The 26,921-nt window shown below is 44.5% G+C and overlaps 1 protein-coding gene across 1 annotated transcript in view; it reads left to right on the top strand.

Moving 5' to 3' along the window:
- Nucleotides 1-26,921, top strand: part of lad1 (ladinin) — a 112,732-nt gene that overhangs the window by 42,516 nt on the left and 43,295 nt on the right. The window contains exons 7-8 of the mRNA XM_055891092.1: nucleotides 3,452-3,495; nucleotides 23,650-23,695. Of these exons, the coding sequence (XP_055747067.1) occupies nucleotides 3,452-3,495; nucleotides 23,650-23,695 (90 nt within the window). The remainder of the gene's footprint in view (nucleotides 1-3,451; nucleotides 3,496-23,649; nucleotides 23,696-26,921) is intronic.

A 26,921-nucleotide genomic window follows, 5' to 3' on the forward strand; every position in this document is an offset into this window, starting at 1 on the left:
TACCATCACACACAGGTTATATATTACATACAGTACTACTGTCTTTACCATCACACACAGGTTATACATTACATACAGTACTACTGTCTTTACCATCACACACACAGGTTATACATTACATACAGTACTACTGTCTTTACCATCACACACAGGTTATATATTACATACAGTACTACTGTCTTTACCATCACACACAGGTTATATATTACATACAGTACTACTGTCTTTACCATCACACACAGGTTATATATTACATACAGTACTACTGTCTTTACCATCACACACAGGTTATACATTACATACAGTACTACTGTCTTTACCATCACACACAGGTTATATATTACATACAGTACTACTGTCTTTACCATCACACACAGGTTATACATTACATACAGTACTACTGTCTTTACCATCACACACAGGTTATACATTACATACAGTACTACTGTCTTTACCATCACACACAGGTTATATATTACATACAGTACTACTGTCTTTACCATCACACACAGGTTATATATTACATACAGTACTACTGTCTTTACCATCACACACAGGTTATATATTACATACAGTACTACTGTCTTTACCATCACACACAGGTTATATATTACATACAGTACTACTGTCTTTACCATCACACACAGGTTATACATTACATACAGTACTACGGTCTTTACCATCACACACAGGTTATACATTACATACAGTACTACTGTCTTTACCATCACACACAGGTTATATATTACATACATTACTACTGTCTTTACCATCACACACACACACAGGTTATATATTACATACAGTACTACTGTCTTTACCATCACACACAGGTTATATATTACATACAGTACTACTGTCTTTACCATCACACACAGGTTATATATTAAATACAGTACTACTGTCTTTACCATCACACACAGGTTATACATTACATACAGTACTACTGTCTTTACCATCACACACAGGTTATACATTACATACAGTACTACTGTCTTTACCATCACACACAGGTTATATATTACATACATTACTACTGTCTTTACCATCACACACACACACAGGTTATATATTACATACAGTACTACTGTCTTTACCATCACACACAGGTTATATATTACATACAGTACTACTGTCTTTACCATCACACACAGGTTATATATTACATACAGTACTACTGTCTTTACCATCACACACAGGTTATATATTAAATACAGTACTGCTGTCTTTACCATCACACACAGGTTATATATTACATACAGTACTGCTGTCTTTACCATCACACACAGGTTATACATTACATACAGTACTGCTGTCTTTACCATCACACACAGGTTATATATTACATACAGTACTACTGTCTTTACCATCACACACAGGTTATATATTACATACAGTACTACTGTCTTTACCATCACACACAGGTTATATATTACATACAGTACTATTGTCTTTACCATCACACACAGGTTATATATTACATACAGTACTACTGTCTTTACCATCACACACAGGTTATATATTACATACAGTACTACTGTCTTTACCATCACACACAGGTTATATATTACATACAGTACTACTGTCTTTACCATCACACACAGGTTATATATTACATACAGTACTACTGTCTTTACCATCACACACAGGTTATATATTACATACAGTACTACTGTCTTTACCATCACACACACAGGTTATACATTACATACAGTACTACTGTCTTTACCATCACACACAGGTTATATATTACATACAGTACTACTGTCTTTACCATCACACACAGGTTATACATTACATACAGTACTACTGTCTTTACCATCACACACAGGTTATACATTACATACAGTACTACTGTCTTTACCATCACACACAGGTTATACATTACATACATTACTACTGTCTTTACCATCACACACACACACAGGTTATATATTACATACAGTACTACTGTCTTTACCATCACACACAGGTTATATATTACATACAGTACTACTGTCTTTACCATCACACACAGGTTATATATTACATACAGTACTACTGTCTTTACCATCACACACAGGTTATATATTACATACAGTACTACTGTCTTTACCATCACACACAGGTTATATATTACATACAGTACTACTGTCTTTACCATCACACACACAGGTTATACATTACATACAGTACTACTGTCTTTACCATCACACACAGGTTATATATTACATACAGTACTACTGTCTTTACCATCACACACAGGTTATACATTACATACAGTACTACTGTCTTTACCATCACACACAGGTTATACATTACATACAGTACTACTGTCTTTACCATCACACACAGGTTATACATTACATACATTACTACTGTCTTTACCATCACACACACACAGGTTATATATTACATACAGTACTGCTGTCTTTACCATCACACACAGGTTATATATTACATACAGTACTGCTGTCTTTACCATCACACACAGGTTATATATTACATACAGTACTGCTGTCTTTACCATCACACACAGGTTATATATTACATACAGTACTACTGTCTTTACCATCACACACAGGTTATATATTACATACAGTACTACTGTCTTTACCATCACACACAGGTTATATATTACATACAGTACTACTGTCTTTACCATCACACACAGGTTATATATTACATACAGTACTACTGTCTTTACCATCACACACACACAGGTTATATATTACATACAGTACTACTGTCTTTACCATCACACACAGGTTATACATTACATACAGTACTACTGTCTTTACCATCACACACAGGTTATATATTACATACATTACTACTGTCTTTACCATCACACACACACACAGGTTATATATTACATACAGTACTACTGTCTTTACCATCACACACAGGTTATATATTACATACAGTACTACTGTCTTTACCATCACACACAGGTTATATATTACATACAGTACTACTGTCTTTACCATCACACACACAGGTTATACATTACATACAGTACTACTGTCTTTACCATCACACACAGGTTATATATTACATACAGTACTACTGTCTTTACCATCACACACAGGTTATATATTACATACATTACTACTGTCTTTACCATCACACACACACACAGGTTATATATTACATACAGTACTACTGTCTTTACCATCACACACAGGTTATATATTACATACAGTACTACTGTCTTTACCATCACACACAGGTTATATATTACATACAGTACTACTGTCTTTACCATCACACACAGGTTATATATTACATACAGTACTACTGTCTTTACCATCACACACAGGTTATACATTACATACAGTACTACTGTCTTTACCATCACACACACAGGTTATATATTACATACAGTACTACTGTCTTTACCATCACACACAGGTTATATATTACATACAGTACTACTGTCTTTACCATCACATGCTCTCTCTGTCCACAGATGCTGAGGAAGAAAGAGGAGGAAAGCATGCCTTTACAGAGGAGGTAACAGACACACACACACACACACACACATTAGATAAGCCCGAGCCCTACCCATGCCCATGACATTCACCATTGCCCGATGGCTTCTGCCAAATTTAAGGCCATGTTTGAGGTATTCTGAAAGACTCTGAATGACTGGCCATCAAGTGCATGTCGTCACTTCCTTTTGAACGCAGAACGAGAGAGAGCTTGGTTTGTTGTTTTGAAAGTCTCTGAAAAAGTGTTTGGTTACTAGCTAGCTACCTTTTGAGTTTGGATCCCGCTACGTGGTTGGCATCAGTTGACCGCTACTATCTGTCCTGCGGACCAAATCTGGGTTTGAGGAGCTGCTTGGCTTAGTAGCTAGCCTAGCTGCCACTGTTAGCTGTCTATCAAGCTAAAGGGGTTTCCTTGAGGGCTTGAACGCAGCCCGGGCTTGTGGCTGATCCAATTTCTGCTGTTTGTTGCTGTTTCCATCTTCCCTGTGACCTTCCCTGTCTGGAACTGCAAGGAGTCACAGCATAGCCTACGTTGCTACCATGAAAGAGACCAATGCCAGTGGGAACAGGGGTTTCTCTATCACAGGTGAAGGATTTTTTTTAACAAACAAAAAGAGTTGAACAAGAAGTTGTTACAACAACAAGAAAATAGCTTCAAGTTTTTGTCCAACTACTGGTGGATTCTACTAATAACAGAATGGACGACCTGACCAGAGAGGTCCAGGACCTGAAGAACAATACTGGTGGAGTCAACTAATAACAGAATGGACGACCTGACCAGAGAGGTCCAGGACCTGAAGAACAGTTTTCAGTTCTCCCAGGGTCAGCTCAATGAGTTTCAACAGGAGAACATCAAGATGACAGCAATCTGTAAGTCAATGAGAGAGGACATCAGTTCTGTATGTGAATATATGATAACAATGACGGAGAAATCAGATTATCTCAAGGGACAATCAAGGTGGAACAGCGGAATTGCAGAATATCCACATGAGACCTGAATGGAGACTGAGGACAAAGTAAGGGAAATGATCTCTGAGAAACTGAAGATGGACCTCAGGAAGATTGAGGTGGAGCGCGCCTACAGGACTGGAAAACCCACCACCGGCCCAGGTGACAGGCCCAGGTGACAGGCCCAGGTGACAGGCCCAGGTGATAGGCCCAGGTGACAGGCCCAGGTGATAGGCCCAGGTGACAGGCCCTGGTGACAGGCCCAGGTGACAGGCCCAGGTGACAGGCCCAGGTGACAGGCCCAGGTGACAGGCCCGAGTGACAGGCCCAGATGACAGGCCCCAGATGACAGGCCCCAGGTGACAGGCCCAGGTGACAGGCCCAAGTGATAGGCCCAGGTGATAGGCCCAGGTGACAGGCCCAGGCTGATAGTGGTCAGGATCCTGAGGTTCAAGGACAAGGTAGCTGTTCTGGAAAGAGCCAAGAACTTGAGAGGAACGTATATCTTCCTCAACGAGAACTATCCTGAAGCTGTGCACCAGAAGAGGAAAGAACTGATCCCAGCCATGAAAGCTGCCAGAGCGCGTGGGGACAATGCTTACATCCGCTATGACAGGCTCATTGTCCGTCCACCCTCCCAAAAGCCTGGAAGCGATGAGCGAGCCAAGCCTATAGGTTCATAAGCTTCAACCCCCACAGTGCACACACACACACACACACACACACACACACACACCATTATTGGCCTGCTGAATGTATATATTTTTTATCTTGCTTTGTTTGCTCTTTTCCATATTATGTCTATCTCAGATCAGCTACCCAGGAAAGGGCTTTAAATATCCCATATTAATATATGGAGCCTTAGAAATAAGGTTCATGAAATCAAAAACTGACATCAGATAACATTCATATATTAGCCATTTCTGAGACTATACAGCAGTAGCAATACAAGGATACAACTGGAGTTCTTATGTGTGTTGCTATATTTATATATAATGTGGTAAACCGTGGGGTGTTGGGTTGAGCGTGCAGCGATTGACACAGAGACAGGGAGGTTTTAGTCCGCAAAAACAGCTTTACTAAGACAGAAAATAAACATAACAAAGAAAATGACTGAGGTTTGGCTCGGTCCTTCTCCTCTGCTGTGGCTTGGTGTCGGTCTCTCCCCGTTCTCTCTCTTGACTGGTGTCCGTCTCTCTCCCCGTTCTCTCTCTTGACTGGTGTCCGTCTCTCTCCCCGTTCTCTCTCTTGACTGGTGTCCGTCTCTCTCCCCATTCTCTCTCTTGACTGGTGTCGTTCTCTCTCCCCGATCTCTCTCTTGACTGGTGTCCGTCTCTCTCCCCGTTCTCTCTCTTGACTGGTGTCCGTCTCTCTCCCCGTTCTCTCTCTTGACTGGTGTCCGTCTCTCTCCCCCTTCTCTCTCTTGACTGGTGTCCGTCTCTCTCCCCGTTCTCTCTCTTGACTGGTGTCCGTCTCTCTCCCCCTTCTCTCTCTTGACTGGTGTCCGTCTCTCTCCCCCTTCTCTCTCTTGACTGGTGTCCGTCTCTCTCCCCGTTCTCTCTCTTGACTGGTGTCCGTCTCTCTCCCCGTTCTCTCTCTTGACTGGTGTCCGTCTCTCTCCCCGTTCTCTCTCTTGACTGGTGTCCGTCTCTCTCCCCCTTCTCTCTCTTGACTGGTGTCCGTCTCTTTCCCCGTTCTCTCTCTTGACTGGTGTCCGTCTCTCTCCCCGTTCTCTCTCTTGACTGGTGTCCGTCTCTCTCCCCCTTCTCTCTCTTGACTGGTGTCTGTCTCTCCCCCTTCTCTCTCTTGACTGGTGTCCGTCTCTCTCCCCCTTCTCTCTCTTGACTGGTGTCCGTCTCTCTCCCCGTTCTCTCTCTTGACTGGTGTCCGTCTCTCTCCCCGTTCTCTCTCTTGACTGGTGTCCGTCTCTCTCCCCCTTCTCTCTCTTGACTGGTGTCCGTCTCTCTCCCCCTTCTCTCTCTTGACTGGTGTCCGTCTCTCTCCCCCTTCTCTCTCTTGACTGGTGTCCGTCTCTCTCCCCCTTCTCTCTCTTGACTGGTGTCCGTCTCTCTCCCCCTTCTCTCTCTTGACTGGTGTCCGTCTCTCTCCCCCTTCTCTCTCTTGACTGGTGTCCGTCTCTCTCCCCCTTCTCTCTCTTGACTGGTGTCCGTCTCTCTCCCCCTTCTCTCTCTTGACTGGTGTCCGTCTCTCTCCCCCTTCTCTCTCTTGACTGGTGTCCGTCTCTCTCCCCCTTCTCTCTCTTGACTGGTGTCCGTCTCTCTCCCCGTTCTCTCTCTTGACTGGTGTCCGTCTCTCTCCCCCTTCTCTCTCTTGACTGGTGTCCGTCTCTCTCCCCGTTCTCTCTCTTGACTGGTGTCCGTCTCTCTCCCCCTTCTCTCTCTTGACTGGTGTCCGTCTCTCTCCCCGTTCTCTCTCTTGACTGGTGTCCGTCTCTCTCCCCGTTCTCTCTCTTGACTGGTGTCCGTCTCTCTCCCCGTTCTCTCTCTTGACTGGTGTCCGTCTCTCTCTCCCTTCTCTCTCTTGACTGGTGTCCGTCTCTCTCTCCCTTCTCTCTCTTGACTGGTGTCCGTCTCTCTCCCCGTTCTCTCTCTTGACTGGTGTCCGTCTCTCTCTCCGTTCTCTCTCTTGACTGGTGTCCGTCTCTCTCCCCGTTCTCTCTCTTGACTGGTGTCGTTCTCTCTCCCCGTTCTCTCCTTTCGCTTGGTGTCCGTCTCTCTCTCCGTTCTCTCCTTTCGACTGGTGTCCGTCTCTCTCCCCGTTCTCTCTCTTGACTGGTGTCCGTCTCTCTCCCCGTTCTCTCTCTTGACTGGTGTCCGTCTCTCTCCCCCTTCTCTCTCTTGACTGGTGTCCGTCTCTCTCCCCCTTCTCTCTCTTGACTGGTGTCCGTCTCTCTCCCCGTTCTCTCTCTTGACTGGTGTCCGTCTCTCTCCCCCTTCTCTCTCTTGACTGGTGTCCGTCTCTCTCCCCGTTCTCTCTCTTGACTGGTGTCCGTCTCTCTCCCCGTTCTCTCTCTTGACTGGTGTCCGTCTCTCTCCCCGTTCTCTCTCTTGACTGGTGTCCGTCTCTCTCCCCGTTCTCTCTCTTGACTGGTGTCCGTCTCTTTCCCCGTTCTCTCTCTTGACTGGTGTCCGTCTCTCTCCCCGTTCTCTCTCTTGACTGGTGTCCGTCTCTCTCCCCCTTCTCTCTCTTGACTGGTGTCTGTCTCTCCCCCTTCTCTCTCTTGACTGGTGTCCGTCTCTCTCCCCCTTCTCTCTCTTGACTGGTGTCCGTCTCTCTCCCCGTTCTCTCTCTTGACTGGTGTCCGTCTCTCTCCCCCTTCTCTCTCTTGACTGGTGTCCGTCTCTCTCCCCCTTCTCTCTCTTGACTGGTGTCCGTCTCTCTCCCCCTTCTCTCTCTTGACTGGTGTCCGTCTCTCTCCCCCTTCTCTCTCTTGACTGGTGTCCGTCTCTCTCCCCGTTCTCTCTCTTGACTGGTGTCCGTCTCTCTCCCCCTTCTCTCTCTTGACTGGTGTCCGTCTCTCTCCCCGTTCTCTCTCTTGACTGGTGTCCGTCTCTCTCCCCCTTCTCTCTCTTGACTGGTGTCCGTCTCTCTCCCCGTTCTCTCTCTTGAAGGGTGTCCGTCTCTCTCCCCCTTCTCTCTCTTGACTGGTGTCCGTCTCTCTCCCCGTTCTCTCTCTTGACTGGTGTCCGTCTCTCTCCCCGTTCTCTCTCTTGACTGGTGTCCGTCTCTCTCCCCGTTCTCTCTCTTGACTGGTGTCCGTCTCTCTCCCCGTTCTCTCTCTTGACTGGTGTCCGTCTCTCTCTCCCTTCTCTCTCTTGACTGGTGTCCGTCTCTCTCTCTCTTGACTGGTGTCCGTCTCTCTCCCCGTTCTCTCTCTTGACTGGTGTCCGTCTCTCTCTCCGTTCTCTCTCTTGACTGGTGTCCGTCTCTCTCCCCGTTCTCTCTCTTGACTGGTGTCGTTCTCTCTCCCCGTTCTCTCCTTTCGCTTGGTGTCCGTCTCTCTCTCCGTTCTCTCCTTTCGACTGGTGTCCGTCTCTCTCCCCGTTCTCTCTCTTGACTGGTGTCCGTCTCTCTCCCCGTTCTCTCTCTTGACTGGTGTCCGTCTCTCTCCCCGTTCTCTCTCTTGACTGGTGTCCGTCTCTCTCCCCGTTCTCTCTCTTGACTGGTGTCCGTCTCTCTCCCTGTTCTCTCTCTTGACTGGTGTCCGTCTCTCTCCCCGTTCTCTCTCTTGACTGGTGTCCGTCTCTCTCCCCGTTCTCTCTCTTGACTGGTGTCCGTCTCTCTCTCCGTTCTCTCCTTTCGACTGGTGTCCGTCTCTCTCCCCGTTCTCTCTCTTGACTGGTGTCCGTCTCTCTCCCCGTTCTCTCTCTTGACTGGTGTCCGTCTCTCTCTCCGTTCTCTCCTTTCGACTGGTGTCCGTCTCTCTCCCCGTTCTCTCCCGCGGTGTGCCACCGTGCTCCTTTTATTTGGCCTCCCCGGCTGGTTGGCACTTTCCTCTAATTACCTCCACTTGGAGCTGTCCGTGTCGGGGTGCCCAGCTCCCATATTCCCAGCAGAGGGAGCCAACATCGCCTCACGTACCTCCCCTCTATTACTATCCCCCGTGGTAGACCTCCTGGGATACCACAATATATATATATATATATATATATATATATTCAGAGCTATATCCCTGTAATACTTAGAGAAGGTCTCATGTCAAGTGTTATTGAAGTGTTGTGGTTGCAGGTTCACCTGCCTCATCTTAAGCCTACTCATTTGGGTTGTTGCTATAGGCCACCAAGTGCTGAGAGTCAGTTTCTAAATGTGTAAAATTCTTGATAGTGTATGTGATGTTAACAGAGAGGTCTACTTTCTTGGGAACCTGAATATTGACAGGTTTTTATGATCTGTCCGCTCAACAGGAAGCTTCTCACTGTAACCAGTGCCTGTAATCTGGTTCAGGTTATTAATCAACCTACCAGGCTGTTTAGAAAACTACATGAATAAGATCATCCACATGTATTGATCACATTTTTACTAATAATGTAGAACTTTGTTCTAAATCTGTATCCGTCCCCATTGGATGCAGTGATCACAATATAGTGGCTATATCCAGGAAAGACAAAGTTCCAAAAGTTTTATAATAGTGTATAAAGATCAATAAAAAATATTTTGCTGTGACTCTTATGTGGATGATGTTACAAATATGTGTTGGTCTGATGTGATTAATGAGGAGCATCCAGGCGCTGCATTTGATGAATTTATTAAATTGCTCCTTCCAATTATTGCTAAACATCTACCTTGAAACTGACTGTTAGAACTGTTCCATGGATTGATGAGGAATCGAAGAAGAGATGGGAAAAAGGAGGGGCTAATAATTCTGACACCACATCTGACTGGCTGACTTCCTGTAAATTGAGAAATTATGTGATTAAACAACAAGACAAAACTATATTATGAAGCCTAGGTCAATGACAAAAATAATTATCAAAAAATACACACTTTGGGCTACATTAAATACAATTCTAGGCAGAAAGACAAATTCAACATCCTTCATCGAATCAGATGGTTTATTCATCACAAAACCATTTGATTGTGCCAATTATTTTAATTATTACTTCATTGGCAAGGTGGGCAAATTTAGGCAGGAATTTAGGCCAACAGCGAACAGTGAGCCATCGTACTAATGCACAGATAAATGTATAAGAAAAGCATTGCAAGTTTCAATTTTGTAAAGGTAGTGTGGGAGAGATGGAAAAATTATTGTTATCGATTAATAATGACAAACCTCCTGGCATTGACAACTTAGATGGAAAGCTACTGAGGATGGTGGCTGACTCTATAGCCACTCCTATCTGTCATATCTTTAATCTGAGCCGAGAGGAAAGTCTTTGTCCTCAGGCCTGGAGCGAAGCCAAAGTCATTCTGCTACCCAAGAGTGGTAAAGTGGCCTTTACTGGTTCTAACAGCAGACCTATCGGCTTGCTGCCAGCTCTTAGCAAACTGTTGGAAAAAATGGTGTTTAAACAAATTCAATGTCATTTTTCAGACTTACAGCATGCTTATAGAGAAGGGCACTCAACATGTACTGCACTGACACAAATGAATGACGATTGGTTGAAAGAAATTAACAAGAAAAATATTGTGGGAGCTGTACTGTGAGATTGCAATGCAGACTTTGATATTATTGACCATAACCTGTTGTTGAGATAATGTACACTACCGTTCAAATGTTTGGGGTCACTTAGAAATGTCCTTGGTTTGAAAGAAAAGCACATTTTTTGTCCATTAAAATAACATAAAATTGATCAGAAATACAGTGTAGACATTGTTGATATTGTAAATTACTATTGTAGCTGGAAATGGCAGATTTTTAATGGAATGCGTACAGAGGCCCATTATCAGCAACTATCACTCCTGTGTTCCAATAGGACATTGTGTTAGCTAATCTAAGTTTATCATTTTAAAAGGCAATTATGTTAGCACAGCTGAAAATAGTTGTGCTAATTAAAGAAGCAATAAAACTGTCAATAAAGCAATAAAGCAATAAAACCTTCTTTAAACTAGTTGAGCATCAGCATTTGTGGGTTCGATTACAGGCTCAAAATGGCCATAAACAAAGCACTTTCTTCTGAAACTGATCAATCTATTCTTGTTCTGATAAATGAAGGCTATTCCATGCGAGAAATTGCCAAGAAACTGAAGATCTTGTACAATGCTGTGTACTACTCCATTCACAGAACAGCGCAAACTGGCTCTAACCAGAATAGAAAGAGAAGTGGGAGGCCCCGGTGCACAACTGAGCAAGAGGACAGTCTAGTTTGAGAAACAGACGCCTCAACTGGCAGCTTCATGAAATAGTCCTCAACTGGCAGCTTCATGAAATAGTACCCACAAAACACCAGTCTCAATGTCAACAGTGAAGAGGCGACTCCGGGATTCTGGCCTTCTAGGTAGAGTTCCTCTGTCCAGTGTCTGTGTTATTTTGCCCATCTTAATATTAGATTTTTATTGGCCAGTCTGAGATATGGCTTTTTCTTTGCAGAGCCAGTTTGCGCTGTTCTGTGCTGTCTAGAAGGCCAGCATTCTGGAGTCGCCTCTTCACTGTTGACATTGAGACTGGTGTTTTTTCTTTTTTATGGTCCATTGAAGTGCTGCAAAGAAAGACCTAGTTGACCTAATGGCGCCGAAGGAGATGGCTGCCGTTTTACGATCATGTAACCAATTGTGCTATTGTGTATGTTTTTTCGCGTTATTTGTAACTTATTTTGTACATCATGTTTTAGCCACCGTGTCTTATGACTGAAAAGAGCTTCTAGATATCAGGACAGCGGTTACTCACCCCGTACTGGAGGAAGACTTTTTCTTCAACGAGTCGTAGAAGGAAGGGAAGGATTTACTTCAGACGCCAGACAAGGCCTTCATCCCCATCATTCGCAGCAGAAAGAGACGGAGATATCGGGGACGAAGGTCCTGGTGCCTTGTAAGGATCCGATGCTGAGAGGGTAATCTACCTTTACCTTCGGTCCAATTAGCCAACGTACAATCAATCGATAATAAAATAGACGAACTACGATCACGCATATCCTACCAACGGGACATTAAAAACTGTAATCTGTTTCACCGAGTCGTGGCTGAACGACGACATGAACAACATACAGCTGGCGGGTGTTAAGCTTTTTTGGCAGAGCAGTGGCCTTTTATACTCTTCCCCGCTACTCTCTCCTCTTCCATCCTATCATCTCTTCCCTCTGCCCAAACCTTCTCCAACCTATCTCCTGATTCTGCCTCCTCAACCCTCCTCTCCTCCCTTTCTGCATCCTTTGACTCTCTATGTCCCCTATCCTCCAGGCCGGCTCGGTCCTCCCCTCCCGCTCCGTGGCTCGACGACTCATTGCGAGCTCACAGAACAGGGCTCCGGGCAGCCGAGCGGAAATGGAGGAAAACTCGCCTCCCTGCGGACCTGGCATCCTTTCACTCCCTCCTCTCTACATTTTCCTCTTCTGTCTCTGCTGCTAAAGCCACTTTCTACCACTCTAAATTCCAAGCATCTGCCTCTAACCCTAGGAAGCTCTTTGCCACCTTCTCCTCCCTCCTGAATCCTCCTCCCCCTCCCCCCCCCTCCTCCCTCTCTGCAGACGACTTCGTCAACCATTTTGAAAAGAAGGTCGACGACATCCGATCCTCGTTTGCTAAGTCAAACGACACCGCTGGTTCTGCTCACACTGCCCAACCCTGTGCTTTGACCTCTTTCTCCCCTCTCTCTCCAGATGAAATCTCGCGTCTTGTGACGGCCGGCCGCCCAACAACCTGCCCGCTTGACCCTATCCCCTCCTCTCTCCTCCAGACCATTTCCGGAGACCTTCTACCTTACCTCACCTCGCTCATCAACTCATCCTTGACCGCTGGCTACGTCCCTTCCGTCTTCAAGAGAGCGAGAGTTGCACCCCTTCTGAAAAAACCTACACTCGATCCCTCCGATGTCAACAACTACAGACCAGTATCCCTTCTTTCTTTTCTCTCCAAAACTCTTGAACGTGCCGTCCTTGGCCAGCTCTCCTGCTATCTCTCTCAGAATGACCTTCTTGATCCAAATCAGTCAGGTTTCAAGACTAGTCACTCAACTGAGACTGCTCTTCTCTGTATCACGGAGGCGCTCCGCACTGCTAAAGCTAACTCTCTCTCCTCTGCTCTCATCCTTCTAGACCTATCGGCTGCCTTCGATACTGTGAACCATCAGATCCTCCTCTCCACCCTCTCCGAGTTGGGCATCTCCGGCGCGGCCCACGCTTGGATTGCGTCCTACCTGACAGGTCGCTCCTACCAGGTGGCGTGGCGAGAATCTGTCTCCTCACCACGCGCTCTCACCACTGGTGTCCCCCAGGGCTCTGTTCTAGGCCCTCTCCTATTCTCGCTATACACCAAGTCACTTGGCTCTGTCATAACCTCACATGGTCTCTCCTATCATTGCTATGCAGACGACACACAATTAATCTTCTCCTTTCCCCCTTCTGATGACCAGGTGGCGAATCGCATCTCTGCATGTCTGGCAGACATATCAGTGTGGATGACGGATCACCACCTCAAGCTGAACCTCGGCAAGACGGAGCTGCTCTTCCTCCCGGGGAAGGACTGTCCGTTCCATGATCTCGCCATCACGGTTGACAACTCCATTGTGTCCTCCTCCCAGAGCGCTAAGAACCTTGGCGTGATCCTGGACAACACCCTGTCGTTCTCCACCAACATCAAGGCGGTGGCCCGTTCCTGTAGGTTCATGCTCTACAACATCCGCAGAGTACGACCCTGCCTCACACAGGAAGCGGCGCAGGTCCTAATCCAGGCACTTGTCATCTCCCGTCTGGATTACTGCAACTCGCTGTTGGCTGGGCTCCCTGCCTGTGCCATTAAACCCCTACAACTCATCCAGAACGCCGCAGCCCGGCTGGTGTTCAACCTTCCCAAGTTCTCTCACGTCACCCCGCTCCTCCGCTCTCTCCACTGGCTTCCAGTTGAAGCTCGCATCCGCTACAAGACCATGGTGCTTGCCTACGGAGCTGTGAGGGGAACGGCACCTCAGTACCTTCAGGCTCTGATCAGGCCCTACACCCAAACAAGGGCACTGCGTTCATCCACCTCTGGCCTGCTCGCCTCCCTACCACTGAGGAAGTACAGTTCCCGCTCAGCCCAGTCAAAACTGTTCGCTGCTCTGGCACCCCAATGGTGGAACAAACTCCCTCACGACGCCAGGACAGCGGAGTCAATCACCACCTTCCGGAGACACCTGAAACCCCACCTCTTCAAGGAATACCTAGGATAAAGCAATCCTTCTGCCCCCCCCCCCCCCCCCCCCCCCCCCTTAAAAGATCTAGATGCACTATTGTAAAGTGGCTGTTCCACTGGATGTCATAAGGTGAATGCACCAATTTGTAAGTCGCTCTGGATAAGAGCGTCTGCTAAATGACTTAAATGTAATGTAAATGTAAATGGTAAGACAAGGGGTGGCGGTCTATGTATATTTGTAAACAACAACTGGTGAACAAAATCTAAGGAAGTCTTGAGGTTTTGCTCGCCTGAGGTAGAGTATCTCATGATAAACTGTAGACCACACTATTTACCAAGAGAGTTTTCATCTGTATTTTTCGTAGCTGTCTATTTACCACCACAAACCGATGCTAGCACTAAGACTGCACTAAATGAGCTGTATAAGGCAATAAGCAGACAGGACAACACTCAATGAGCTGTATAGCAAACAGGAAAGCGCTCATCCAGAGGCGGTGCTCCTAGTGGCCGGGGACTTTAATGCAGAAACTCAAATCAGTTTTACCTCATTTCTACCAGCATGTTAAATGTGCAACCAGAGGGGGAAAAAATTCTAGACCGCTTTTACTCCACATACAGAGATGCATACAAATCTCTCCATCGCTATCCATTTGGCAAATCTGACAATTATTTTCTTCTGATTCCTGCTTACGAACAAAATCTAAAGCCGGAAGCACCAGTGACTCGGTCGACAAGAAAGTGGTCAGATGAAGCAGATACTAAGCTACAGGACTCTTTCTAGCACAGACTGAAATATGTTCCAGGATTCTTCCGATGGCATTGAGGAGTACAACACATTAGTCACTGACTTCATCAATAAGTGCATTGATGACGTCGTCCTCACAGTGACTGTACGTACATATCCCAACCAGAAGCCATGTATTACTGGCAACATCTGCACTTAGCTAAAGGGTAGAGCTGCTGCTTTCAACTGGCCTCTAACCCGGAAGCTTACAAGAAATTCCGCTATGCCCATCGACGAACCATCAAACAGGCAAAGCAAAGATACAGGACTAAGATTGAATTGTACTACACCGGTTCCGACGCTCGTCGGATTTGGGAGGGCTTACAAACAATTACAAACTACAAAGGGAAGCACAGCCGTGAGCTGCCCAGTGACGTAGTGGAACAGGTTGAGAGTTTCAAGTTCCTTGGTGTCCACATCAAAAACAAACTAGAATGGTCCAAACGCACCAAGACAGTCGTGAAGAGGGCACGACAAAGCCTATTCCCCCTCAGGAAACTAAAAAGATTTGGCATGGGTCCTGAGATCCTCAAAAGTTTCTACAGCTGCAACATTGAGAGCATCCTGACTGGTGGCATCACTGCCTGGTACGACAATTGCTCGGCCTCTGACCGCAAGGCACTACAGAGGGTAGTGTGTACGGCCTAGTACATCACTGGGGCTAAGCTGCCTGCCATCCAGGACCTCTATACCAGGCAGTGTCAGAGGAAGGCCCTAAAAATTGTTAAAGACCCCAGCCACCCCAGTCATAGACTGTTCTCTCTACTACCGCATGGCAAGCGGTACCACAGTGCCAAGTCAAGAACAAAAAGGCTTCTCAACAGTTTTTACCCCCAAGACATAAGACTCCTGAACAGGTAATCAAATGGCTACCCGGACTATTTGCATTGTGTGCCCCCCATCCCCCCCAACCCCTCTTTTTTACGCTGCTGCTACTCTCTGTTAATCATATATGCATAGTCACTTTAACTATACATTCATGTACATACTACCTCAATTGGGCCGACCAACCAGTGCTCCCGCACATTGGCTAACCGGGCTATCTGCATGGTGTCCCACCACCCGCCAACCCCTCTTTTTACGCTTCTGCTACTCTCTGTTCATCATATATGCATAGTCACTTTAGCAATATCTACATGTACATCTACCTCAATCAGCCTGACTAACCGGTGTCTGTATATAGCCTTGCTACTCTTTTTTCAAATGTATTTTTACTGTTGTTTTATTTCTTTACTTACCTACACACAAACATACCTTTTTTTCCGCACTATTGGTTAGAGCCTGTAAGTAAGCGTTTCACTGTAAGGTCTACACCTGTTGTATTCGGCGCACGTGACACAAACTTTGATTCGATTTGAAAACCTAGGAAGAAACCTAGAGAGGAACCAGGCTATGAGGTGTGGCCAGTCCTTTCCTGGCTGTGCCGGGTGGAGATTATAACAGTTCATGGCCAAGATGTTCAAATGCTCATAAATGACCAGCATGGTCAAATTATAATAATAACAGTAGTTGTCGAGGGTGCAACAAGTCAGCACCTCAGGAGTAAATGTCAGTTGGCTTTTCATAGCTGATCAATGAGAGTATCTCTACCGCTCCTGCTGTCTCTAGAGAGTTGAGAACAGCAGGTCTGGGAGAGGTAGCACGTCCGGTGAACAGGTCAGGGTTCCATAGCCGCAGGCAGAACAGTTAACTGGAGCAGCAGCACGGCCAGGTGGACTGGGGACAGCAAGGAGTCATCATGCCAGGTAGTCCTGAGGCATGGTCCTAGGGCTTAGGTCCTCTGAGAGAGAGAGAAAGAAAGAGAGAATTAGAGAGATCATACTTAAATACACACAAGACACCGGATAAGAACTCCATATATAACAGACTGACCCAAGCCCCCCGGCACATGAACTACTGCAGCATAAATACTGGAGGCTGAGACAGGAGGGGTCAGGAGACACTGTGGCCACATCCAATAATACCCCCGGACAGGACCAAACAGACAGGATATAACCCCACCCACTTTGCCAAAGCACAGCCCCCACACCACTAGAGAGATATCTTCAACCACCAACTTACCATCCTGAGACAAGGCAGAGTATAGCCCACAAAGATCTCCACCACAGCACAAACCAAGGGGGGGCGCCAACCCAGACAGGAAGATCACGTCAGTGACTCAACCCACTCAAGTGACGCACCCCTCCTAGGGACGGCATGGAAGAGCACCAGTAAGCCAGTGGCTCAGCCCCTGTAATAGGGTTAGAGGCAGAGAATCCCAGTGGAGAGAGGCAAACCGGCCAGGCAGAGACAGCAAGGGCGGTTCGTTGCTCCAGAGCCTTTCCGTTCACCTTCACACTCCTGGGCCAGACTACACTCAATCATATGACCTACTGAAGAGACGAGTCTTCAGTAAAGACTTAAAGGTTGAGACTCAACTGAGAGGTTGAGTCTGCGTCTCTCACATGGGTAGGTAGACCATTCCATAAAAATTGAGCTCTATAGGAGAAAGCCCTGCCTCCAGCTGTTTGCTTAGAAATTCTAGGGACAATTAGGAGGCCTGCATCTTGTGACCGTAGCGTACGTGTAGGTATGTACGGCAGGACCAAATCGGAAAAATAGGTAGGAGCAAGCCCATGTAATGCTTTGTAGGTTAGCAGTAAAACCTTGAAATCAGCCCTTGCCTTAAAAGAAAGCCAGTGTAGGGAGGCTAGCACTGGAGTAATATGATCAAATTTTTTGGTTCTAGTCAGGATTCTAGCAGCCGTATTTAGCACTAACTGAAGTTTATTTAGTGCTTTATCCGGGTAGCAGGAAAGTAGAGTATTGCAGTAGTCTAACCTAGAAGTAACAAAAGCATGGATTAATTTTTCTGCATCATTTTTGGACAGAACGTTTCTGATTTTTGCAATGTTACGTAGATGGAAAACAGCTGTCCTTGAAACAGTCTTCATATGTTTGTCAAAAGAGAGATCAGGGTCTAGAGTAATGCCGAAGTCCTTCACAGCTTTATTTGAGACGACTGTGCAACCATCAAGATTAATTGTCAGATCCAACAGAAGATCTCTTTGTTTCTTGGGACCTAAAACAAGCATCTCTGTTTTGTCCGAGTTTAAAAGTAGAAAGTTTGCAGCCACCCACTTCCTTATGTCTGAAACAAAGGCTTCTAGCGAGGGAAATTTTGGGGCTTCGCCATGGTTCATTGAAATGTACAGCTGTGTGTCATCCGCATAGCAGTGAAAGTTAACATTATGTTTTCGAATGACATCCCCAAGAGGTAAAATATATAGTGAAAACAATAGTGGTCCTAAAACGGAACCTTGAGGAACACCGAAATTTACAGTTGATTTGTCAGAGGACAACCCATTCACAGAGACAAACTGATATCTTTCCGACAGATAAGATCTAAATCAGGCCAGAACTTGTCCGTGTAGACCAATTTGGTTTTCCAATCTCTCCAAAAGAATGTGGTGATCGATGGTATCAAAAGCAGCACTAAGGTCTAGGAGCACGAGGACAGATGCAGAGCCTCAGTCTGACACCATTAAAAGGTAATTTACCACCTTCACAAGTGCAGTCTCAGTGCTATGATGGGGTCTAAAACCAGACTGAAGCATTTTGTATACATTGTTTGTCTTCAGGAAGGCAGTGAGTTGCTGCGCAACAGCTTTTTCAAAAATGTTTGAGAGGAATGGAAGATTCGATATAGGCCGATAGTTTTTTATATTGGCTGAGTCGTTTATTATGTTCAACATAGGAGGGCCAAGCGCAGGAAGCAGCTCTTTCAGTAGTTTAGTTGGAATAGGGTCCAGTATGCAGCTTGAAGGTTTAGAGGCCATGATTATTTTCATCATTGTGTCAAGAGATATAGTACTAAAACACTTGAGTTTCTCCCTTGATCCTAGGTCCTGGCAGAGTTGTGCAGACTCAGGACAACTGAGCTTTGGAGGAATACGCAGATTTAAAGAGGAGTCCGTAATTTGCTTTCTAATGATCATGATCTTTTCCTCAAAGAAGTTCATGAATTTATTACTGCTGAAGTGAAAACCATCCTCTTGGGGAATGCTGCTTTTTAGTTAGCTTTGGGACAGTATCAAAAATAAGTGTAGGATTGTTCGTATTTTCCTCAATTAAGTTAGAAAAATAGGATGATCGAGCAGCAGTGAGGGCTCTTCGATACTGCACGGTACTGTCGTTCCAAGCTAGTCGGAAGACTTCCAGTTTGGTGTGGCTCCATTTCCGTTCCAATTTTCTGGAAGCTTGCTTCAGAGCTCGGGTATTTTCTGTATACCAGGGAGCTAGTTTCTTATGACAAATGTTTTTCGTTTTTACGGGTGCAACTGCATCTAGGGTATTGCGCAAGGTTAAATTGAGTTCCTCAGTTAGGTGTTTAATTAACTGATTTTTGGATAGGCAGAGGGAGTCTGAAAGGGCATCAAGGAATCTTTGGGTTGTCTGAGAATTTATAGCACGACTTTTGATGCTCGTTGGTTGGGGTCTGAGCAGATTATTTGTTGCGATTGCAAACGTAATAAAATGGTGGTCCGATAGTCCAGGATTATGAGAAAAACATTAAGATCCACAACATTTATTCCATGGGACAAAACTAGGTCCAGAGTATGACTGTGGCAGTGAGTAGGTCCAGAGACATGTTGGACAAAACCCACTGAGTCGATGAAGCTCCGAAAGCCTTTTTGGAGTGAGTCTGTGGACTTTTCCATGTGAATATTAAAGTAACCAAAAATTGGAATATCATCTGCTATGACTACAAGGTCCGATAGCAACTTATTGAGGAACGCTGTATATGGCCCAGGAGGCCTGTAAACAGTAGCTATAAAAAGCGCTTGAGTAGGCGGCATAGATTTCATGACTGGAAGCTCAAAAAACAAAAACGTCGGGGGTTTTTGTAAATTGAAATTTGCTATCGTAAATGTTAGCAACACTTCGGCCTTTGCGGGATGCACAGGGGATATGGTAACTAGTGTAACCAGGAGGTGAGGCCTCATTTAACACAGTAAATTCATCAGGCTTAAGCCATGTTTCAGTCAGGCCAATCACATCAAGATTATGATCAGTGATTAGTTCATTGACTATAACTGCCTTTGAAGTGAGGGATCTAACATTAAGTAACCCTATTTTGAGATGTGATGTATCACGATCTCTTTCAATAATGGCAGGAATGGAGGAGGTCTTTATTCTAGTGAGATTGCTAAGGCGAACACCGCCATCTTTAGTTTTGCCCAACCTAGGTCGAGGCACAGACACGGTCTCAATGGGGATAGCTGAGCTGACTACACTGACTGTGCTAGTGGCAGACTCCACTAAGCTGGCAGGCTGGCTAACAGCCTGCTGCCAGGCCTGCACCCTATTTCATTGTGGAGCTAGGGGAGTTAGAGCCCTGTCTATGTTCGTAGATAAGATGAGAGCACCCCTCCAGCTAGGATGGAGTCTGTCACTCCTCACCAGGCCAGGCTTGGTCCTGTTTGTGGGTGAGTCCCAGAAAGAGGGCCAATTATCTACAAATTCTATCTTTTGGGAGGGGCAGAAAACAGTTTTCAACCAGCGATTGAGTTGTGAGACTCTGCTGTAGAGCTCATCACTCCCCCTAACTGGGTGGGGGCCAGAGACAATTACTCGATGCCGACACATCTTTCTAGTTGATTTACACGCTGAAGCTATGTTGCGTTTGGTGACCTCTGACTGTTTCATCCTAACATCGTTGGTGCCGACGTGGATAACAATATCTCTATACTCTCTACACTCACCAGTTTTAGCTTTAGCCAGCACCATCTTCAGATTAGCCTTAACGTCGGTAGCCCTGCCCCGTGGTAAACAGTGTATGATCGCCTGATGATTCGTTTTAAGTCTAATACTGCGGGTAATGGAGTCGCCAATGACTAGCGTTTTCAATTTGTCAGAGCTAATGGTGGGAATCTTCGGCGTCTCAGACCCCGTAACGGGAGGAGTTAGAGACCAGAGAAGGCTTGGCCTCTGACTCCGACTCGCTGCTTAATGGGGAGAACCGGTTGAAAGTTTCTGTCGGCTGAATGAGCGACACCGGTTGAGCATTCCTACAGCATTTCCCTCCAGAAGCCATGAGAAAGTTGTCCGGCTGCGGGGACTGTGCGGGGGGATTTATACTAATGTTAGTATCTGTACTTACTGGTGGCACAGACGCTGTTTCATACTTTCCTACACTGAAATTACCCTTGCCTAACGATTGCGTCTGAAGCTGGGGTTGCAGCACGGCTATCCTCGCCATAAGGCGATCGTTCTCCTGTATATTATGAGTACAGCGACTGCAATTAGAAGACATCATGTTAATGTTACTACTTAGCTTCGGCTGGTGGAAGTCCTGACGAACCACTTCCAGATAAAGCGTTCGGAGTGAAAAAGTTGAATGAAAAAAGAGTGAGGGAAAAACAAAAAATATAAACGGTAATTAAAAAGTAAAAACCGTAAAGTTGCCAGGTAGCAAAGTAAGGTTGGCAACAAAACGCACAGCAGCACGTAAACAAGTCTGCAAGTTATATAGACTTTTTCTATTGTGTTATTGACTATACGTTTGTTTATTCCATGTGTAACTCTGTTTTGTTTGTGTCGCACTGCTTTGCTTTATCTTGGCCAGGTCACAGTTGTAAATGAGAACGTGTTCTCAACTGGCCACCTGGTTAAATAAAGGTGAAAATAAATGTTTAAAAATTAAAAAGGTCCTTTGCTGTTGTTCTGGGATTGATTTGCACTTTTCGCACCAAAGTACGTTCATCTCTAGGAGACAGAACGCGTCTCCTTCCTGAGCGGTATGATGGCTGCGTGGTCCCATGGTGTTTATACTTGCGTACTATTGTTTGTACAGATGAACGTGGTACCTTCATGCGTTTGGAAATTGCTCCCAAGGTAAACCAGGCTTGTGGAGGTCTACCATTTTTTTTTGAGGTCTTGGCTGATTTCTTTTGATTTTCCGATGATGTCAAGCAAAGAGGCACTGAGTTTGAAGGTAGGCCTTGAAATACTTCCACAGGTACACCTCCAATTGACTCAAATTATGTCAATTAGCCTATCAGAAGCTTCTAAAGCCATGACATTATTTTCTGGAATTTTCCAAGCTGTTTAAAGGCACAGTCAACTTAGTGTATGTAAACTTTTGTCCCACTGGAATTGTGATACAGTGAAATAATCTGTCTGTTAACAATTGTTGGAAAAATTACTTGTGTCAAGCACAAAGTAGATGTCCTAACCGACTTACCAAAACTATAGTTTGTTAACAAGACATTTGTGGAGTGGTTGAAAAACAAGTTTTAATGACTCCAACCTAATTGCATGTAAACTTCAACTGTAACCTCGCTATTGTTATTTTACTGCTGCTGTTTAATTATTTGTAACTTTTATTTTCAATTTTTACTTAACTTTTTTTTCTTAAAACTTCTTAAAACTTTGTTGGTTAAGAAGCATTTCACTGTCACGGTTGTACCTGTTGTATTCGGCGCATGTGACAAATACAATTAGATTTAGTTAAACTGCAGCTGGCTCAAAACAGAGCAGCACGTCTTACTCTTCATTTTAATCAGAGGGCTGATATAAATACTATGCAGCCAGTCTCTCTTGGCTAAGAGTTGAGGAGAGACTGACTGCATCACTTCTTCTTTTTATAAGAAACATTCATGTGTTGAAAATCCCTAATTGTTTGCATAGTCAACTTACACACAGCTCTGACACACACACTTACCCCACCAGACATGCCACCAGGGGTCTTTTCACAGTCCCCAAATCCAGAACATATTCAAAAAAGTGTACCGTATTATATAGAGGCATTATTGCATGAAACTCTCTTCCAGCTCATATTGCTCAAATGAACAGAAAACCTGGTTTTAAAAAACAGATTCAGCAACACTTCACGGCAAAATGCATCTCCCCTATTTGACCTAGGTACTGTAGATTGTGTGTATTGATATGTAGGTACTGTAGTTTGTGTGTATTGATACCTGGGTAATGTAGTTTGTGTGTATTGATATGTAGGCTAGGTGTGCCGTTTTTACATTGATGTAGTTCTATTAGTGTTCTATATTATGTTCCATGTTAGGGACGACCAGGTCTTGATCATATGTGCCGAAACAGGTGCTGGATAAGGTACTTTCTTGCAATGATGAGATGGATGTTCTTCTTTGTTTTTATGTTTTATTATCTCTCTGTGTTGGATCTTGCCATCTTGTCTAAAGAGGACCACAATGGAAATAAGTCCCAGACTTTGTGTTATCCTCAATGATTGTACTCATGTGCATGCATGTATGTCTTTTTCAAGTTCTATGTGTGCTTGTTTTTAAAATGGTTGAATTAATAAATCAGACCAGATATTGATGAAAAAAACAGGCCCTACCCCCTATGCCGATGTATAATGTCGGGTTCAGGTCGGGTAGCAGAGCTCTAACATACACACCTCTGACTGTGATGCTTGCTACATCATGGCTGTTATGTTTGATGATCAATTATCTTTTATTTTCTCCAACTTTGTCTTTCAATCTCTCTCTCCTCCCAATCTCTCCTCTCTATCCTTTCAATGTCTCTATCTCTCCTCTCCATCTCTCTCCTCTCTCTCTCTCTCTCTCTCTCTCTCTCTCCCTCTCTCTCTCTCCTCTCCATCTCCCTCTCTCTCTCTCTCTCTCTCTCTGTGTCTCTCTCTCTTAGTGCCAGCGTCCGGATGGCCTCCAAGACATTTGAACCCAGTAGCTCGGTGAGTTACAGTTTGGGTTAAAGGTCAGGGGTTTATGATATAAAAAATATGATTTTTCTATCGCTTTGGTGTATGTATGAATTTTTTTAAACTAAAACTAAAACCTGAAACGACTCATATTGTGCATTAATTTTGTTCGAATTTTTTTTAAATTAACTAGGCAAGACTAGTTAAGACTAGTCTTTGTTGCCATGAAAACATATTTCACCACATAACCATTAATCCAAAATATACATTTACTGTGAAATACCATTAGAACATTGATTTAATCACTGTTGATTTAATCACCAAAACATAATGATATCTTCTCAATTTAGTTATTTTAACAACCAGTTAATCCAATAGCAAAAAAATCTAACATTTCAAAATTGTCCTTTGAATGTAATATGGTACAGTACTGTAAATTACAGAATATTACGCTGTTTTCACATTAGGCTATACACTTGCACTGCTCATTAAAATGGACTGAACATACAAAACGTACACTCGGCCATTACAGACTTCATATGGGCAAATAAACTCATAGAATTAAAAGGGAAGTTTTATATGTACCTAAATCTGAGGGTGGGTTTAATCTTCCAGATTTGGAATTGTGCTCGCCACCAAAGCTTTTACTTGCAACATAATGTTAAATGCACTAAAGAGGAAGAATGGGTAAATATTGAAGCATGCTCATCCCCAGAATCTTTTCACGTGTTTGTTTTCAAAGGATGGAGCTAAGAAAATTAACTTCATGAAATGGATTCTACAATAACCCTAAAAACACAACCCTATAGAACAATCCATTGGTCTACATGGAAAATTAAAGGCATTGAAACTGGAAATGACTTGGTAACAGGAAATATAATTTTTTCCATGACAGAATTAAAAAATACATTTTGGACTGGCCAATATTTGCAACTTATATGTTTTATATCATCAAATTTCATCCAGAAAGCTTTTGGACATCAGAGCGATGTTGAGGGAATCCTATTTGACAAAGAAAAATACACTCATATGATTGGTAAGACATACAAAACCTTGCAGAAAGCCAAATGACAATCTCTTAGAAAAAAATATGAAGTACTGAAATCAGACTTAAAAATAACTGATATAGGCACAAGATGGAGGGAGTTTTGGAACATAACTAATGAAATTACAGTTAACAAAACGGTAAACTTAATCCAGTATAAACTAATTATACAAGAGACAAAATTCACAAATTCGACAGCACAACAGAAGAGTCAAATCTTAAATGTAAAAGAAAAGGACTCTATAGTTCATGCCTTCTGGGAGTTCTATAAAGACATTGTCTGTCAGAAGTTTTATAATGTAAATGTACTTTTAATCTGTGCGGTGAGATACCCAATGGGGTGGACTGTTACAGTGACCGTATTACTGCCAGTCATGATGGCAGTCAAATTCCACGTGAACATTTAGTCTGTAATTAGGCTTCTCCAAGCTCTGATGCTGCTGATGGTCATTAGTAGCCTACCAAACATTCTAACTGCCTGGTCCTCAGCACTCTGTTGTCCCTCTAATCACTCTGACATCAATACAAATGTAATTTAAAATCTAATCAAACACTTCATGAGAGCCCATGAGCTCATGTTGCTCAACATTTCTATATATTTTTTGTATTTTTTATTTAACCTTTATTTAACCAGGTAGGCCAGAACAAGTTCTCATTTACAACTGCGACCTGGCCAAGATAAAGCAAAGCAGTGCGACACAAACAACAACACAGAGTTACACATGGAATAAACAAACATAGAGTAGAACAGTCTATATACAGTGTGTGGAAATGAGGTAAGATAAGGGAGGTAAGGCAATAAATAGGCCATTATGGCGAAGTAATTACAATATAGCAATTAAACACTGGAATGGTAGATGTGCAGAAGATGAATATGCTATGCAATTGCGTGAGAAAACTGAGCGGGGCCAGACGGATTACCGGGACGTGTACTCAGCATTAACCAACTGGTAAGTGTCTTCACTGATATTTTCAACCTCTCCCTGACCGAGTCTGTAATACCAACGTTTCAAGCAGACCACCATACTCCATGTGCCCAAGAAAGCGAAGGTAACCGTCTTAAATGACTAGCACTTATGTCCGTAGCCATGAAGTGCTTTGAAAGGCTGGTCATGGCTCGCATCAATACCATCATCCTGGGGAGCCTAGACCCATCCAATTCGCATACCGCCCCAACAGATCAACAGATGATGCAATCCCAATTGCACTCCACACTGCCCTTTCCCACCTGGACAAAATGAACACCTATGTGAGAATTCTGTTCATTGACTACAGCCCAGCATTCAACACCATAGTGCCCTCAAAGCTCATCACTAAGTTAAGGACCCTGGGACTAAACACCTCCCTCTGCAACTGGATCCTGCACTTCCTGATGCCCCCGGGTAGTAAGGGTAGAAAAACAATATCTGCCACGCTGAACCTCCCGAGTGGCACAGCGGTCTAAGGCACTGCATCTCAGTGCTAGAGGCGTCTTACAGACCCTGGTTCAGTTCCAGGCTGTATCACAACCGGATGTGATGAGGGGTCCCATAGGGCGGCGCACACTTGGCCAAGCGCCATCCGGGTTAGGGTTTAGCTGGGGTAGGCCGTCATTGTAAATAATGATAAATATTTAATAATAATAAATAAATAATAATAATAATAATTCTTATTTTCTCTCCATATCCCCGGATTCCTACCGCAAGCTCTGAACCTTTTCACCTGGATCATCTCAGCTAGCTAGCTGCAATCCGAGTGGCTACTTCTGGCTACCGTCTCTGTCCCGAAGCAAGCACCAATTAGCCTGGAGCTAGCCCATGGTAGGCCCATCTCCCGGCTAGCTGAAGAGGTCCATCAGCAACTCCTGGGCTACAATACCTATTTTGCCAATTGGCCTGGACCCCTTTTTACTGCCGGTTCGGAGCCCCACCGATCCTTCACGACTGGACTACCGATGTAATCTGCCCGAGGGGGTTCTTCAACTGGCTACAACGTCGCGACGTCCCCTGAATGCCCATCTGCTAGCCTGCTAACGGCGGCCTGCTAGCTGTCTAGAGCATATCGAACTGTTAACTGAAGAGATCCATCGGCCAATTTCTTGGGCCACTATACCTATTTTGCCATACCTTTGTCTCTACATTATGCCTTGAATCTATTCTACCGTGCCCAGAAACCTGCTCCTTTTACTCTCTGTTCCGAACGTACGAGACGACCAGTTCTTATAGCCTTTTGCCG

Source organism: Salvelinus fontinalis, chromosome 31 (assembly GCF_029448725.1).
Source record: "Salvelinus fontinalis isolate EN_2023a chromosome 31, ASM2944872v1, whole genome shotgun sequence".
NCBI lineage: Eukaryota > Metazoa > Chordata > Actinopteri > Salmoniformes > Salmonidae > Salvelinus > Salvelinus fontinalis.